This window comes from Oncorhynchus tshawytscha, linkage group LG01 (genome assembly GCF_018296145.1).
Source record: "Oncorhynchus tshawytscha isolate Ot180627B linkage group LG01, Otsh_v2.0, whole genome shotgun sequence".
NCBI classification, from domain to species: domain Eukaryota; kingdom Metazoa; phylum Chordata; class Actinopteri; order Salmoniformes; family Salmonidae; genus Oncorhynchus; species Oncorhynchus tshawytscha.
Genome location: NC_056429.1, coordinates 85,599,552 through 85,617,245, shown reverse-complemented (window position 1 = coordinate 85,617,245; position 17,694 = coordinate 85,599,552). Strand labels below are relative to the sequence as shown.

The 17,694-nt window shown below is 44.9% G+C and overlaps 1 protein-coding gene across 4 annotated transcripts in view; it reads right to left on the bottom strand.

The window, feature by feature from the left end:
- Positions 1-17,694, bottom strand: part of LOC112258857 (sorting nexin-29) — a 167,745-nt gene that overhangs the window by 29,697 nt on the left and 120,354 nt on the right. Inside the window, exons 16-19 of one of the 4 annotated variants that reach the window (XM_042326986.1) lie at positions 11,097-11,213; positions 8,411-8,466; positions 4,323-4,404; positions 2,547-4,166 (exon numbers count right to left, since the gene is read on the bottom strand). In XM_042326986.1, coding sequence (XP_042182920.1) covers positions 4,134-4,166; positions 4,323-4,404; positions 8,411-8,466; positions 11,097-11,213 — 288 coding nt within the window. In that variant the 3' untranslated portion in view covers positions 2,547-4,133. Of the gene's footprint in view, positions 1-2,545; positions 4,167-4,322; positions 4,405-8,410; positions 8,467-11,096; positions 11,214-17,694 lie in introns of those variants that run through there. The other 3 variants (XM_024433484.2, XM_042326996.1, XR_006084102.1) reach the window with 3 other exon arrangements.

Genomic DNA, 17,694 nt, shown 5'->3' with positions numbered 1-17,694 from the left:
GCTCAGCAGCTTTTTGCTGATCAAAGGGAATCACTCATTTAGAAATAAAAACCCAGTGAATTCTGGGTGCCGGGGCTCATCTAGAGTACAGGGCTTTACCATGTCATCTCCTCTCCGCTTTGCATCAGCCAACCAAAGGTAAAAGAAATGTGCGTATGTGTACAGTGTGTGTTCAACTAAGCAGAGTTTGCCCATGAACCATAACATTGCTTTTACTTTCCTTTGAGCAATGTGTCTAGGAGTTGTTTTTTGTTGTTGTTGGTACGCTGGGAATGTGGATTTGATATGTTGGTTCTGTCAGATTCATCTAGATACAGTAGGATACGTTTGGAGTACCTCTCTGATAGTAGACTTCCTCTGGGAAAGTTAAACAACTGGTTTAGAGATGGAGAGGGAGGATGGAGGGAGCGAGGGCGTTATCACTACCAAAGTGCATCCATCATCTCCGCCTGGCAAATAAAGGGCTTCAGCTTTTGTTATTACACTGAACAAAAATAGAAACGCAACATGTAAAGTGTTGGTCCCATGTTTATGAGCTAAAATAAAAGAATCCGGAAATGTTCAATATTCACAAAAAGCTTATTTCTCTAAAATGTTGTGCACAAATTTGATTACATCCCAGTTAGTGAGCATTCCTCTTTTGCCAAGATAATCCATCCACCTGATAGGTGTGGCATATAAAGAAGCTGGTTAAACGGCATGATTATTATACAGGCCGCTCTAAAATGTGCAGTTTTGTCACACAACACAATGCTACAGATGTCTCATGTTGAGGGAGCGTGCAATTGGAATGCTGACTGTAGGAATGTCCACCAGAGCTGTTTCCAGAGAATTGAATGTTCATTTCTCTACCATAAGCCGCCTCCAACTTTGTTTTAGAGAATTTGGCAGTACGGCCAACCGGCCTCACAACCGCACAACCACTGGGGTAATGGTATGGGCAGGCATAACCTACAGACGATGAAAACAATTGCATTTTATCAATGGAAATTTGAATGCATAGAGATACCGTGACGAGATCCTGAGGTCCATTGTTGTGCCATTCATCCGCCGCCATCACCTCATGTTTCATTATGATAATCAAATCAAACTTTATTTGTCACATGCGCCGAATACAACAGGCGTAGTAGACCTTACTGTGAAATGCTTACTTATAATCCCATAACCAACAATGCAGTTCAAGAAAGAGTGAAGAAAATATTTCCAAATAACCAAATTAAAAGTAACACAATTAAATAACAATAAGGCTATATACAGGGGGTACTGGTACCGAGTCAATGTGCGGGGGTACAAGTTAGTCGTGGTAATTTGTACATTTAAGAAAGGGGTAAAGTGACTATGCATAGATAATAAACCGTGATTAGCAGCAATGTAAAAACAAATGTCAATATAAATAGTCTGGGTGGCCATTTGATTAATTGTTCAGCAGTCTTTTGGTTTGGGGCTAGAAGCTGTTAAGGAGCCTTTTGGTCCTAGACTTGGCGCTCCGGTACCACTTACTGTGACACCGCCTAGTATATAGGTCCTGGATGGCAGGAAGCTTGGCCCCAGTGATGTACAGGGCCGTACACACTTCCCTCTATAGCGCCTTACGGTCAGATGATCAGCTCCACGATCAGCTCCTTTGTCTTGCTCACATTGAGGGAGATGTTGTTGTCCTGGCACCACTCTGCCAGGTCTCTGACCTCCTCCCTATAGGCCGTCTCATCGTTGTTGGTGATCAGGCCTACCACTGTTGTGTCGTCAGCAAATTTAATGATTGTGTTGGAGTCGTGATCGGCCACGCAGTCCTGGATGAACAGGGAGTACAGGAGGGGACGAAGCACACACCCCTGAGGGGCCCCAGTGTTGAGGATCAGCGTGGCAGATGTGTTGTTGCCTACCCTTACCGCAGGGGGGTGGCCATCCAGGAAGTTCAGGATCCAGTTGCAGAGGGAGGTGGGACCCAGGATCCTTAGCTTAGTGATGAGCTTTGTGGGCACTATGGTGTTGAACACTGAATAAACAGCATTCTCACATACAGTAGGTGTTCCTTTTGTCCAGGTGGGAAAGGGCAGTGTGGAGTGCGATTGAGATTGCGTCGTCTGTGGATCTGTTGGGGCGGTATGCAAATTGAAGTGGGTCTAGGGTATCTGGGATGATGCTGTTGATGTGAGCCATGACCAGCCTTTCAAAGCACTTCATGGCCACCGACGTGAGTGCTATGTGGCGGTAATCGTTTAGGCAGGTTACCTTCACTTCCTTGGGCACAGGGACTATTGTGGTCTGCTTGAAACATGTAGGTATTACAGACTTTTTATCATTTCTAAAAGCCTGTTTTCACTTTGCCATTATGGGGTATTGTGTGAGATTGCTGAGGATTAAAAAAATGTAAATCCATTTTAGAATAAGGCTGTAACAAAATGTAACAAAATGTGGAAAAAGTCAAGGGGTCTGAAAACTTTCCGAAGGCACTGTACACACTGTGTCTGTATTCCCAGTCATGTGAAATCCATAGATTAGGGCCTAATGCATTTATTGATTTCCTTATATGAACTGTAACTCTTTGAAATTGTTGCATGTTGCATTTATATTTTTGTTCAGTATATTTTGTTTTCTTTCCTACTTTTCTCTGAGGTAGAAGAGAATAACCTCAGAAGGGCTCCCCAGCTTGGCGGCTACTACTCTAACTCACACAGATTAAAAAGTAAAATCTCTAACTACTCTGTTCTCTGGCAGTTTGGAAATTACATTTTTCTTATTATTTTTTCCACGACACACATTTCTATAATAACTTCTTGTTGGTATTGTATGAGAACGCAATAATTTGCAGCTGCCATTAGTCTCTCATTTTGAAAGGAGTGAGACAGGGAGAGAGGGGAGGGATGGGGAGCTCATCTGTGGGGAGAACAAAACAGGAGTAATAATAGAGAGACTCAATCACAGCCTCTCTCTCTGACTATGGGCATCCCAGACCTTGTTCTGTCTGTATAGAGTCATTTCCAACGGAGAAGAAAAGTGGCTTTCGAGAAAGACAAAGACAGGGAATGGAGAACAAGCAATTTGCCTCCTCCATAAATGTCCTATAATCTAGTGCCGGAGAAGAATGCTGCGCTGCTCTGTCTCTCATCTCTCTCTATTTTTCTTCTCCCTCCTCTCCATCATTTTCAGCACAGGGTGAAACAGAGCTGCGTGATTCTGGTGTTTCCTGCCGGGTAGTGATTTTCAGGCCCTGCTGCCATCGGAACAGTACAGTATCAGGAAGTCTGGAATGACTGGCCCAGAGTTGCTGTGACCTGGTTGGCAGGTTGTAAATTGGAACATTTTGTTTATTAAAAACATTCTAGAACTCCATTTCTATAATATCAGTAGTATCTCTTTGAAATGCTATTCAAGAACAGGTGCATGGACCTTTTGTATCAGAAATACCTATTTTTACATATCGTGCACACAGTGATACATCAAATCTATGTTTTTAAGACTTGGAGAGGAAGACACAAAGCCCCTTTCACACACAGCCAACAATGGCAAACAGTACTCATCAGTCATGTTTCCATAGTGATCTATTAGACAAATAGAACCCTGAGAACACACCACATAGACAACAAAGACTATATAGGATACAGCCATGGTCTGAGGCTATACTAAGCACTAGTAACAACAGGTGTCATTAAATCACTTCAAATGTATTTACGTAACCATTTAGCTAGAATATAGAAGTTCAATGCTAAATCCATCAACTGAACTTCCCAGCAAAACATTGAATGACCTGATTCCTTTCTCTACCAATCGGATCATTGATGTCATATCAGCCATTACTTTACTCTCCAATACCAACATCCTGTCACTACTTATCAGGGGGTACACATCTGGAGGTAGCTGCCCAGGCCTGTACTACTCTGACCAGGGTGCATGTTATGTCTTCACACCACACTGCAGTGGCAGAGATACAAGAGCAGACTTGTACATAGTTCAGTCCGGGAGCCAGCCAAACAGGCTCGACTATCTCTCTGCTGAGGTCGTGTCACCTGTCGTGTCCCATCATTTCTGGTTTCACCTTGATACACTGTGGCTCCGCTTCCTGACAGAGTGGAGTGGAACCGAGCAGGGCAGTGACATGTTTCCCCTCAGGGGAGAACAGGAAGGAAGGTTTCTCACCTAGTCAATGTGCTAGGTACAACAAAAATCTAGGCCAGGGCATATGTTGGGTGTTAGTTTACTAGTTACTCCATTCAACAACTTAACACAGAAATGGGATATAAGAAAAACTAGGATGTCTTGATCTGCAAATTGAATGTGTGTTTGTTTAGTACACTAGGATCCGGTGTTAGTGTGTCCCTTACCTGGTATACATGGTAAGCGTTGGCAGCGCGGCCTTGCAGAAACACAGAGGGAATCCAGACATTGATTAGAGCACGGTGAGCCCTGGGTTTGAGAAGTACACAGTAGAGGGTAAAGACACTGTAGTATTCATGGCAGGAAACATATCATTCATTCCAAATACTACTAAAGTAAGGGTCTTCAAGACATGTCAAGAATGCACTAATATTACTATGCTTATACGAAGATTATTCAGTCAGGAATTATAACCATGAAGTGCAACAATATTTGCCTGGCTACCCATCCACATCTCTCCGATCAAACGCCATCCCCACTAACGTTTCTTCTACATGATGAATGTATGGAGAGATTGATAGAGCAGCAGAATTCAATTCAGGATGAGTTGTCTGGCAAGTATAAAACCATGGTAACTGTTACCTTGGTGTCCCAGGGGCAGCAGGTGATTTAAAAAAGGGCTACTACCTACATTAAAACTCCTTGTGGAGACCTTTCATTAAGGAAATGGAAAGAACCGTAAGGGAGATAAATTGTTACCCAGAGGACACACTGTTTCAGACACCCAGGGTGTGTTCAAAATCGGAAACTATCCCTTGTATAGTACACTACTTTTGACTAGAGCTCTATGGGCCCTGGTCAAAAGTAGTCCACTATATAGGGAATAGGCTGCCATTTCAGGCACCCAGTAATAGCCAGGTGTTACAGCCCTCTTAACCTCTACTCCTGTTCCATATGTTTAATGAGGGGCAGAACTGATTTAAACAGCACAGTGACATAGCAACAGCCTCCCTCCCTCTCTCATCACAAAGGTTGAACTGTGTTCTCTTTTCACCGGAACAAATTAGGACAGTCATCATGAGGGTGCCAGCTCAACTCTGTTTTACCACTCCTCTCATAATGAGACAAGGGTCATCCCTGGATCAGGAGAGCTACTGTAGTGTCAACAGGCTTTCTTTACAACTAGACATTTACACATGTGAAAATTGTAGTCATTTAGCAGACGCTCTTATCCAGAGAGACTTACAGCTAGTGCATTCACCTTAAAGCGCAATTACGCCACTTTTCAACCTCATATTCATTATCTCCAGCATCATAGCAGTGTCTACATATGTGAAAACGACGTGTTTCTATGATTCGTGGTTAAAAACATATAGTAGAACGAGTTTCTAGCCAGAGGCAGGGTATTTCTAACCAGAGGCAGGGTATTTCTAACCAGAGGCAGGGTATTTCTAGCCAGAGGCAGGGTATTTCTAACCAGAGGCAGGGTATTTCTAACCAGAGGCAGGGTATATTTCTAGCCAGAGGCAGGGTATTTCTAACCAGAGGCAGGGTATTTCCAGAGGCAGGGGTAAGCAGAGGCAGGGTGTTTCTAGCCAGAGGCAGGGTGTTTCTAACCAGAGGCAGGGTATTTCTAACCAGAGGCAGGGTATTTCTATTTCTAACCAGCCAGAGGGCAGGGTATTTCTAGGGTATATCTAACCAGAGGCAGGGTGTTTCTAGCCAGAGGCAGGGTGTTTCTAACCAGAGGCAGGGTATATCTAGCCAGAGGCAGGGTGTTTCTAGCCAGAGGCAGGGTGTTTCTAACCAGAGGCAGGGTATAACCAGAGGCAGGGTTCTAACCAGAGGCAGGGTAAACCAGAGGCAGGGTATTTCCAGAGGCAGGGTATTTCTAACCAGAGGCAGGGTATTTCTAACCAGAGGCAGGGTATTTCTAACCAGAGGCAGGCAGGAGGCAGGGTATTTCTAACCAGAGGCAGGGTATTTCTAACCAGAGGCAGGGTATTTCTAACCAGAGGCAGGGTATTTCTAGCCAGAGGCAGGGTATTTCTAGCCAGAGGCAGGGTGTTTCTAGCCAGAGGCAGGGTTTCTAACCAGAGGCAGGGTCTAGCCAGAGGCAGGGTGTTTCTAGCCAGAGGCAGGGTGGGCATTTCTAGCCAGAGGCAGGGTGTTTCTAGCCAGAGGCAGGGTTTTTCTAACCAGAGGCAGGGTATTTCTAACCAGAGGCAGGGTATTTCTAGCCAGAGGCAGGGTATTTCTAACCAGAGGCAGGGTATATCTAACCAGAGGCAGGGTATTTCTAACCAGAGGCAGGGTATTTCTAGCCAGAGGCAGGGTATTTCTAACCAGAGGCAGGGTATTTCTAACCAGAGGCAGGGTATTTCTAGCCAGAGGCAGGGTATTTCTAGCCAGAGGCAGGGTATTTCTAGCCAGAGGCAGGGTATATCTAGCCAGAGGCAGGGTATTTCTAACCAGAGGCAGGGTCTAGCCAGAGGCAGGGTATTTAACCAGAGGCAGGGTAACCAGAGGCAGGGTAATTCTAGCCAGAGGCAGGGTATTTCTAGCCAGAGGCAGGGTATATCTAGCCAGAGGCAGGGTATTTCTAACCAGAGGCAGGGTATTTCTAACCACAGGCAGGGTATTTCTAGCCAGAGGCAGGGTATTTCCTTGCTCCCCTCATCACTGCGAATCTCATAGAGTTTGAAAATCACTGTTTCTAAAATGTTTTAACTTTTGATGATGTCATCTACAAAATGGTAGAAATATGTCATTTTCACACATGTAGACACTGGTGCAGTACTGGAGATAATGAAAATTAGGTTGAAAAGTGGTGGAATTGCCCTTTAAGATCGCTGGGTGAGACAGACAAATACCACAGTCATAGCAAGTGCAATTTTACCTCAAAGTAGTTATCATAAAGTACTAGCCAGGTTCTATTAGCAGTTAGTACAACACCTGCATATACACAGTAATGTACACTACATGGCCAAAAGTAGTCCAACATCTCAATCCAAAATCCTGGGCATGAATATGGAGTTGGTCCCCCCCTTTGCTGCTATAACAGTCTCCACTCTTCTGGGAAGGCTTTCCACTAGATGTTGGAACATTGCTGCGGGGACTTGCTTCCATTCAGCCACAGGAGCATTAGTGAGGTTGGGCACTGATGTTAGGCAATTAGAAACAGGAAAGGGCCTTCCCCAAACTGTCGCCACAAAAAGCACGGAATAATCTAGAATAGCATTGTATGCTTTAGCGTTAAGATTTCCCTTCACTGGAACTAAGGGGTCTAGCCCGAACCATGAAAAACAGCCCCAGACCATTATTCCTTCTCCACCCAAATGTTACAGTTAGCAATATGCATTCAGGCAGGTAGCGTTCTCCTGGCATCCGCCAAACCCCATACGTCGGACTGCCAGATGGTGAAGCGCTATTCATCAGTCCAGAGAATGCATTTCCACTGCTCCAGGGTTCAATGGTGGCGAGCTTTACACCACTCCAGCCGACGCTTGGCGTTGCACATGGTGATCCTATGCCTGTATGTGGCTGCTCGGCCATGGAAACCCCTTTCATGAAGCTCCCGACTAACAGTTAATGTGCTGACGTTGCTTCCAGAGACAGTTTGGAACTCTGTAGTAACTGTTGCAATCGAAAACAGACGATTTATACATGCTACGCGCTTCAGCACTCGGCGGTCCCATTCTGTGAGCTTGTGTGGCCTACCACTTCGTGGCTGAGCCGTTGTTGCTCCTAGACGTTTTCACATCACAATAACAGCATTTAGAGGGCAGCTCTAGCAGGGTAGAAATGTAACAAACTGACTTGTTGGAAAGGTGGTATCCTATGACGCTGTCAAGTTGAAAGTCACTGAGCTCTTCAGTACGGGGCATTCTACTGACAATGTTTGTCTATGATTGCATGGCTGTGTGCTCAATTGTATACACCTGTCAGCAACGGCTGAAATAGCCAAATCCACTCAAATTAAGAGGTGTCCACATACTTTTGGTCATGTGTATGTTTACATTATACCGAGTTGATAGCGTACTAGGAATAATCAAGTGGTTTAGTATCTTCTGACTGGGGAGCTACAGGGCTGGGGTTGGCCACTGTCAGAGGTTTTCAAAGAGAAAGGTAGAAGGAGAAACCAGGAGTAAGAGAGGAAGAAAGACATTTTCAGAGATGTCTGTAAACTGTCCCCTACCTTCCCTCACCTGAGGTGATAGAGATACAGATGATAATGATCAAGCTGAGACATGGGACCAGACATACACATATATATAGTAGGGACACCACTCATGTGATAAGAGAAGCTGCTTACGTCTCAAAATCTGATAGGCTGGGGTCGTCAGAAGTCTGGCTCAGGTCACCAGGAACCTTTATTCAAAAGCAAGGCGAGAGATGGAGAGCGAGAGAAGGAGAAAGAGCGAGAGAAAAATCTAAATGTCACTGTTTATACAAAATGTCACGTCAGCAACCCTCTACACACCCCTGTGTGTCTGTGCTACAGGGTTGGGTAGACCCTGAGGGAGGTGTCTGTCTGTGTGACTAGTGAGGCAGAGCACCATGACATTACTGTACTCTGCCCCCACCCCAATCCCATCACCACCACTATCACATCAACGTACTGTACACACTAGTAAAGCTCAGTGTGTGACCCCATAGGGCCTCTTGTTGTTGTTAATCCCTGGATAGGAGGGAGCTCCAGCAGCAGAGGAGGATACTGTTACCCAGCATGGCTGTAAGGGATTCCTATAATCTGTCTGCTTCTTCTCCTTAAATCCCCCATGGCCCTGGGACACATGCAGGGGTAATCCTTTGTGTGTGTGTGTCAACACCCTTCTGTCTTTCATTTTTAATGTGTCTATACGAGAAGAGAATGGTCTGGTGTAGAGAGGATGAAGTTGGGTGTCACACCCCAGAGACAGGGCCACAGGGCTGAGGATAGAGTGGGCCACATCAACCTCTACTCTCTTCCAGCCGCAGCCCCCTGTGTCAGGTCTGGAATGTTAAGTCACGAGCTCTGCTGGTTGGCTACTGCGTAGCAACCTAGCGGTGCCAAAATCTCTGGTCTGCCCTAGAAAGCCTATGTACAGTTGAAGTCAGAAGTTTACATACACCTTAGCCAAATACATTTAAACGCCGTTTTTCACAATTCCTGACATTTAATCCTATTAAAAGTTCCCTGTCTTAGGTCAGTTAGGATCACCACTTTATTTTAAGAATGTGAAATATCAAAATAATAGTAGAGAGAATTATTTATTTCAGCTTTTATTTCTTTCATCACATTCCCAGTGGGTCAGATGATTGCATACACTCAATTAGTATTTGGTAGCAGGGCTTTGTGATGGCCACTCCGATACCTTGACTTTGTTGTCCTTCAGCCATTTTTCCACAACTTTGGAAGTATGCTTGCGGTCATTGTACATTTGGAAGACCCATTTGTGACCAAGTTTTAACTTCCTGACTGATGTCTTGAGATGTTGCTTCAATATAGTCACATAATTTTCCTTCCTCAAGATGAAATCTATTTTATGAAGTGTACCAGTCCCTCCTGCAGCAAAGCACCCCCACAACATGATGCTGCCACCCCCGTGCTTCACGGTTGGGATGGTGTTCTTCGGCTTGCAAGCCTCCCCCTTTTCCTCCAAACATAATGGTAATTAAGGCCAAACAGTTCTATTTTTGTTTAATCAGACCAGAGGACAATTCTCCAGAAAGTACAATCGTGGTCCCCATGTGTAGTTGCAAACCGTAGTCTAGCTTTTTTTATGGCGGTTTTGGAGCAGTGGCTTCTTCCTTGTTGAGCGACCTTTCAGGTTATGTTGATATAGGACTCGTTTTACTGTGGATATAGATACTTTTGTACCTGTTTCCCCCAGCATCTTCACAAGGTCCTGTGCTGTTGTTCTGGGATTGATTTGCACTTTTCACACCAAAATACGTTAATCTCTAGGAGACTGAACGCATCTCCTTCCTGAGCGGTATGACGGCTGCGTGGTCCCATGGTGTTTATACAGATGAACGTGGTACCTTCAGGCATTTGGAAATTGCTCCCAAGGATGAACCAGACTTGTGGAGGTCAACAATTTGTTTTCTGAGGTCTTGGCTGAATTCTTTGGATTTTCCCATGATATCAAGCAAATAGGCACTGAGTTTGAAGATAGGCCTTGAAATACATCCACAGGTACACTTCCAATTGACTCAAATTATGTCAATTAGCCTATCAGAAGCTTCTAAAGCAATCACACAATTTTCTGGAATTTTCCAAGCTGTTTAAAGGCACAGTCAACTTAGTGTATGTAAACTTCTGACCCACTGGAATTGTGATACAGGGAATTATAAGTGTAAACAATTGTTGGTAAAATTACTTGTGTCATGCACAAAGTAGATGTCCTAACCGACTTGCCAAAACTATAGTTTGTTAACAAGACATTTATGGAGTGGTTGAAAAACGAGTTTTAATGACTCCAACCTAAGTGTATGTAAACTTCCGACTCCAACTGTAAATTCTGATCGCAAAGACGTTCAAACATTATTTTTAGATGCATGTTTTGGGATCTAAAATGTGTTTATTAAGATCAAGTTCGATCCCCACACTGAATTATTTCCAAGTTCGCTACAAATTGAGATATTTAATGAAATAGTGATCCATTCTGACTACTGACTTGTCGTCACACAACATGTGTTGGTACAGACCAATCATGGGCCGGTAGGCTACGAGGAGGCTCTTTGCCGGTTGACTCTCTCAGGCAAGATGAAAACGATTACGTAAACTATGATCCTTTGCTAGTTACGTACACTTTCACCATGATCCTTAGTGATTTTTTGGATGCCATTGAAATCCTTCCGGCCAGCCAGTGTGCAACCAGAGCTGGGCCAGCAGATGAGGACTTGAGCTCTAGAATAAGAGGTGGTATCTGTAGCCTAGGGCAGTTGATTTATAACCGAGTGGCCAAAAAGCTCCCCCTGGGTGTGTGTGTGAGTGCATGTAGAGGGTAACTCACTGGTCCTCTGAGGTCAATGAGTTCCTGTTTCATCTGGATGATGAGGTGGTCCTTGGCCATCATAGAACGGTACAGACGCTCATTGAACTCTATCAACTCGCCATGCATCTCAGCCACCTAGGAAAAACACACACACACACACAGTGTTAGTTACGGTCTGGAACACACACACACCTGATCCGTGCAGCTGTATATGAACTAAAACAACAGACTCCAAATAACAGTCAAAAATGATACACGGAGGAACAGTAAAACGGACAGTTTGGCAAGGAAGTACAATTAGCTAAAAGGATGCTCATGCACACACACACACACACACACACACACACACACACACACACACACACACACACACACAGCGTGGTTGAGTCCAGGCTGCTTGTGACATCAGCCTTCAGTGTCCCTAACAGACCTGGACAGGATGATAGGTTGCTGCCACCAGCGTGTCACGAACAGAGACAGCTAGACAGCTGTGACATGCATTCTTTTGTCAGAGGACATCAGGTGTCAGGGTAGATTGAGGAAAGGGACGACTGTGTATGACAGGTGAATGATGTCATTTCTGATGTCTGTACCCATTACTGACCCCAATACATGGAGGATACCACCTCAAACACACTGGGTTATGATCCTAAACATTGTAGAGACTCAATGTTCTAGCCTGGTTGTCTGTTTTGGAATGTTTGGCATGAAAACCACCAAGGAATTAACTTCAGTATCAGGCTAGTTAAAGAATGGTTTCCTTAAGAGGGCTCTTTGTTATGAGGGAGTAAGGGTACAGACAATCCTTATCTTATAGTGCAAAGTTGAAAACTAACCTCAACATGGCATCTGGGAAAAGTGTGGAAACAAACTTTCCGTTTGTTAGTTTTCCAGCTTGGCTAGAATTATCTCATAGTTAGCTAAAATTTCAACATTCATCTGGCTTTCTAGTTCACTATTCATACATAGACTCATTTAACTTTCCAGACTTTAGAATGAATTCAAATACAGTGACCTCAGGACCCGGTAGAGAGAGTTGGACATTGAAATGCAGAACTTGACATCTTTGAAGGCAGCACCATGAAGTCCTGCTTCCACTGTTTCTACTTTGAAATGCACTCAACATTCAACTTTCCCATCTCAGGAGTGAACCTGCAGCTTCCTTGAAGTCGTCTAACTCTACAGAGACCGGGAGATACAAAGGGCATAGTGAATGGTGTGAATACACACAAGCACACATGTGCTGTGGTGGAAAAAGTAACCAATATACATACCTGAGTAAAAGTAAAGATACATTAAAAGAAAAATGACGTAAAAGTCACCCAGTAAAATACTACTTGAGGAAAAGTACTTGGTTTTAAATCTACTTAACACTTGTGTTGTCTTAAGGGTAAAAAATGACCCCCTAAATTATATTTTGTCAACTTGAAATTTTATGACTTTCCTAGAGTGACCCCAACATTTGAAAAAGCGAAACATCGCCTTTGTTCATATTTCCGTGGAAAGCTGTACACTACCAGGGTACAAAGATTGTCTTAGGGTCATTTTTACCCGGCAGTTATAAAATCATTTACACACCACAAAAACCACAAAGACACACACATACACACAATGAGAAATTGAGATTGTGTGGTACTGATTGAACTCAGACAAACTAAAACTTTCTTGTGCATGTGCAGCATCTCCCCTCCACGACCCCCCACACACACACACACACACACACACACACACACACACACACACACTAAAAACTATTTCAGACAAAATAAACATTTCTTGAAAGCATTGTTTACTAATGGGGAAAGCAGTCAGAGGCTATAAAGGTGCTGCAGATGACAGTCCCCCCAGTTCTCTCTTTGCTGAAGCCATGAGTGCACGTTTCAGTGCCCAACAGGTTGTAGATCTGAATTTTACAGATGTCCAGGAGGAACAAGAGAACAATGATTTAGAAGAGGAGGAGGTATCTGAAGAAGAAGATGGGGAAGAATACAACCCGGAGCACGATGCATCGTCTTCAGATGAAGAAGAATACAACCCAGAGCACGATGCATCGTCTTCAGATGAAGAAGAATACAACCCAGAGCACGATGCATCATCTTCAGATGAAGAAGAATACAACCCAGAGCACGATACATCATCTTCAGATGAAGAAGAATACAACCCAGAGCACGATGCATCGTCTTCAGATGAAGAAGAATACAACCCAGAGCACGATGCATCGTCTTCAGGTGAAGAAGAATACAACCCAGAGCACGATGCATCATCTTCAGATGAAGAAGAATACAACCCAGAGCACGATGCATCACCTTCAGATGAAGAAGAATACAACCCAGAGCACGATGCATCGTCTTCAGATGAAGAAGAATACAACCCAGAGCACGATGCATCGTCTTCAGATGAAGAAGAATACAACCCAGAGCACGATGCATCATCTACAGATGAGGAAGAATACAACCCAGAGCACGATGCATCATCTTCAGATGAAGAAGAATACAACCCAGAGCACGATGCATCATCTTCAGATGAAGAAGAATACAACCCAGAGCACGATGCATCATCTTCAGATGAAGAAGAATACAACCCAGAGCCACGATGCATCATCTACGGATGAAGAAGAATACAACCCAGAGCACGATGCATCATCTTCAGATGAAGAAGAATACAACCCAGAGCACGATGCATCATCTACAGATGAAGAAGAATACAACCCAGAGCACGATGCATCATCTTCAGATGAAGAATACAACCCAGAGCACGATGCATCGTCTTCAGATGAAGAAGAATACAACCCAGAGCACGATGCATCATCTTCATATGAAGAAGAATACAACCCAGAGCACGATGCATCGTCTTCAGATGAAGAAGAATACAACCCAGAGCACGATGCATCATCTTCAGATGAAGAAGAATACAATCCAGAGCACGATGTATCACCTTCAGATGAAGAAGAATACAATCCAGAGCATGACGCATCATCTTCAGATGAAGAAGAATATACAACCCAGAGCACGATGCATCACCTTCAGATGAAGAAGAATACAACCCAGAGCACGATGCATCATCTACAGATGAAGAAGAATACAATCCAGAGCACGATGCATCATCTTCAGATGAAGAAGAATACAATCCAGAGCACGATGCATCACCTTCAGATGAAGAAGAATACAACCCAGAGCACGATGCATCATCTTCAGATGAAGAAGAAAATCCCCAAGCTGAAAGAGAGACATTTTTGTCAAAGAACAGCAAAATAACATGGTCCTTGTCACCATATGACAACCAGGGCAGGATGGCAGCACAAAATGTCATAAGGATGACCCCAGGGCCCACAAGACATGCAGTTGCCCATGGCCAGGACATCGCTTCAACATTCTACATGTTCATCACACCAGCCATTGAAAAAATCATCCCAGAGATGACACATTTGGAGGGTTTCCGTAAATATAGAGACAACTGGAAAAGGATGGATGAGATTGACCTGCGTGCCTACATAGGGCTGCTATTCTTAGCGGGTGTGTATAGGTCCCGAGGAGAGGCTACATGTAGTCTCTTGGATGCAGAGAGTGGAAGGGCGATTTTCCGTGCCATGATGCCACTAAAAGTCCTTCACACTTTCTCAAGACCTGCAAGACGTGTGAGAGACAAACTGGCGGCCATAAGAGAGGTCTGGGAGAAGTGGGTGGAGCGTCTGCCATACCCTTCTACAACCTTGGGCCTGAAGTAACAGTGGATAAGCAACTGGTTCCATTCAGAGGTACATTTTTATTTTCATATCTGTAATGTAAGTGATTTTCACTGTTAATGTTATTACGTATTGCTGTAATACCATTGATTTATGTGATTGTTTTCTGTGACACTGATACTAATCTCTTTTGTCAAAAGGTTGCTGTCCTTTCCGGCAGTATATGCCCAGCAAGCCAGCAAAGTATGACATCCAGATATGGGTGGCCTGTGACGCACAATCCAGCTACGCTTGGAAGATGCAAGTCTACACAGGGAAGCCGACCAGTGGAGGCCCGGAGAAGAACCAGGGGATGCGGGTTGTGCTTGATGTGACAGATGGACTGAGGGGGCACAATGTCACGTGTGACAACTTCTTCACCTCTTATGAACTCAGCCAGCAGCTCCTGAAGAGGAAGATCACCATGGTTGGCACAGTTAGAAAGAACAAGCCTGAGCTCCCCCCTACACGCCTCGCAACAAGGGGGAGAGAGGCCTTCTCATCAAAGTTTGCCTTCACTCCCTCCACATCTAGTTTCTTACCTCCCATAGAGGAACAATAATGTGGTCCTCCTGAGCACAATGCACAAAACGGCTGAGATCAGTGATCGAGAGGACAGGAAGCCAGCCATCATCCTGGACTACAACCACAACAAAGGAGGCGTGGACAACCTGGACAATGGGATTGGAACTTACAGCTGCAGGAGGATGACTGCCTGCTGGCCCCTGGTCATCTTCCATAACATCAATGACGTGTCCTCATACAATGCCTTCGTGACATGGAACAAGATCAACCCTACCTAGATGCCTGATAAGCGGAACAAGAGGAGGGTGTTCCTGGAGCAGCTGGGAAAGGCACTTGTAAACCCACACATTCAAAGAAGGGAGCGCCTCCCCCACACACTAGCATCTGCTGTGTTTGTGAAAGCTGTTCAGAGGGCTGAATCTTGTCCGGATTCACCTGCAGCTGAGGCAGGCAAGAGAGGACAATTATCTCATCACAATTCTCTCATCACTCATCACTGTCAAAAGCTCCCTAAAACACTTCTGCGAGAAGGCCTTTCTAATGACCTGGCCCGGGTATCCTGGAAGGATATTGACCTCATCCTGTCAGTCGAGGATGCCTGGTCATTCTTTAAAAGTAATTTCCTCACCAGCTTAGATAAGCATGCTCCATTCAAAAAATGCAGAACTAAGAACAGATATAGCCCTTGGTTCACTCCAGACCTGACTGCCCTTGACCAGCACAAAAACATCCTGTGGCGGACTGCCATAGCATCGAATAGTCCCCACGATATGCAACTGTTCAGGGAAGTCAGAAACCAATACACGCAGTCAGTCAGGAAAGCAAAGGCTAGCTTTTTCAAGCAGAAATTCGCATGCTGTAGCTCTAACTACAAAAAGTTTTGGGACACTGTAAAGTCCATGGAGAACAAGAGCACCTGCTCCCAGCTGCCCACTGCACTGAGGCTAGGTAACACGGTCACCACCGACAAATCCATGATCATCGAAAATTTCAATAAGCATTTCTCAACGGCTGGCCATGCCTTCCTCCTGGCTACTCCAACCCCGGCCCTGGACCAGTACAAATCAGCTGGGCTAGACAATCTGGACCCTCTCTTTCTAAAACTATCCGCCGCCACTGTTGCAACTCTTATTACCAGCCTGTTCAACCTCTCATATCATCCGAGATCCCTAAAGATTGGAAAGCTGCCACGGTCATCCCCCTCTTCAAAAGGGGGTGACACCCTAGACCCAAACTGTTACAGACCTATATCCATCCTGCCCTGCCTATCTAAAGTCTTCGAAAGCCAAGTTAATAAACAGATCACTGACCATTTCGAATCCCACAGTACCTTCTCCGCTGTGCAACCCGGCTTCCGAGCCGGTCAAGGGTGCACCTCAGCCACGCTCAAGGTGCTAAACGATATCATAACCGCCATTGATAAAAGACAGTACTGTGCAGCCGTCTTTATTGACCTAGCCAAGGCTTTCAACTCTGTCAATCACATTATTCTTATTGGCAGACTCAATAGCCTTAGTTTTTCTGATGACTGCCTCGCCTGGTTCACCAACTACTTTGCAGACAGAGTTCAGTGTGTCAAATCGGAGGGAATGTTGTCCGGACCTCTGGCAGTCTCTATGGGGGTACCACAGGGTTCAATTCTCGGGCCGACTCTTTTATCTGTATATATCAATGATGTCGCTCTTGCTGCGGGCGATTCCCTGATCCACCTCTACGCATACGACACCATTCTGTATACTTCTGGCCCTTCCTTGGACACTGTGCTAACTAACCTCCAAACGAGCTTAAATGCCATACAGCACTCCTTCCGTGGCCTCCAACTGCTCTTAAACGCTGGTAAAACCAAATGCATGCTTTTCAACCGTTCGCTGCCCGCACCCGCCCGCCCACCTAGCATCACCACCCTGGACATTCCGACCTAGAATATGTGGACAACTATAAATACCTAGGTGTCTGGCTAGACTGTAAACTCTCCTTCCAGACTCATATTAAACATCTCCAATCCAAAATCAAATCTAGAATCGGCTTTCTATTTCGCAACAAAGCCTCCTTCACTCACACCACCAAACTGACTATCCTACCGATCCTCGACTTTGGCGATGTCATCTACAAAATAGCTTCCAACACTCTACTCAGCAAACTGGATGCAGTCTATCACAGTGCCATCCGTTTTGTTACCAAATCACCTTATACCACCCACCACTGCGACCTGTATGCTCTAGTCGGCTGGCCCTCGCTACATATTCGTCACCAGACCCACTGGCTCCAGGTCATCTATAAGTCTATGCTAGGTAAAGCTCCACCTTATCTCAGTTCACTGGTCACGATAACAACACCCAACAGTAGCACACGTTCCAGCAGGTATATCTC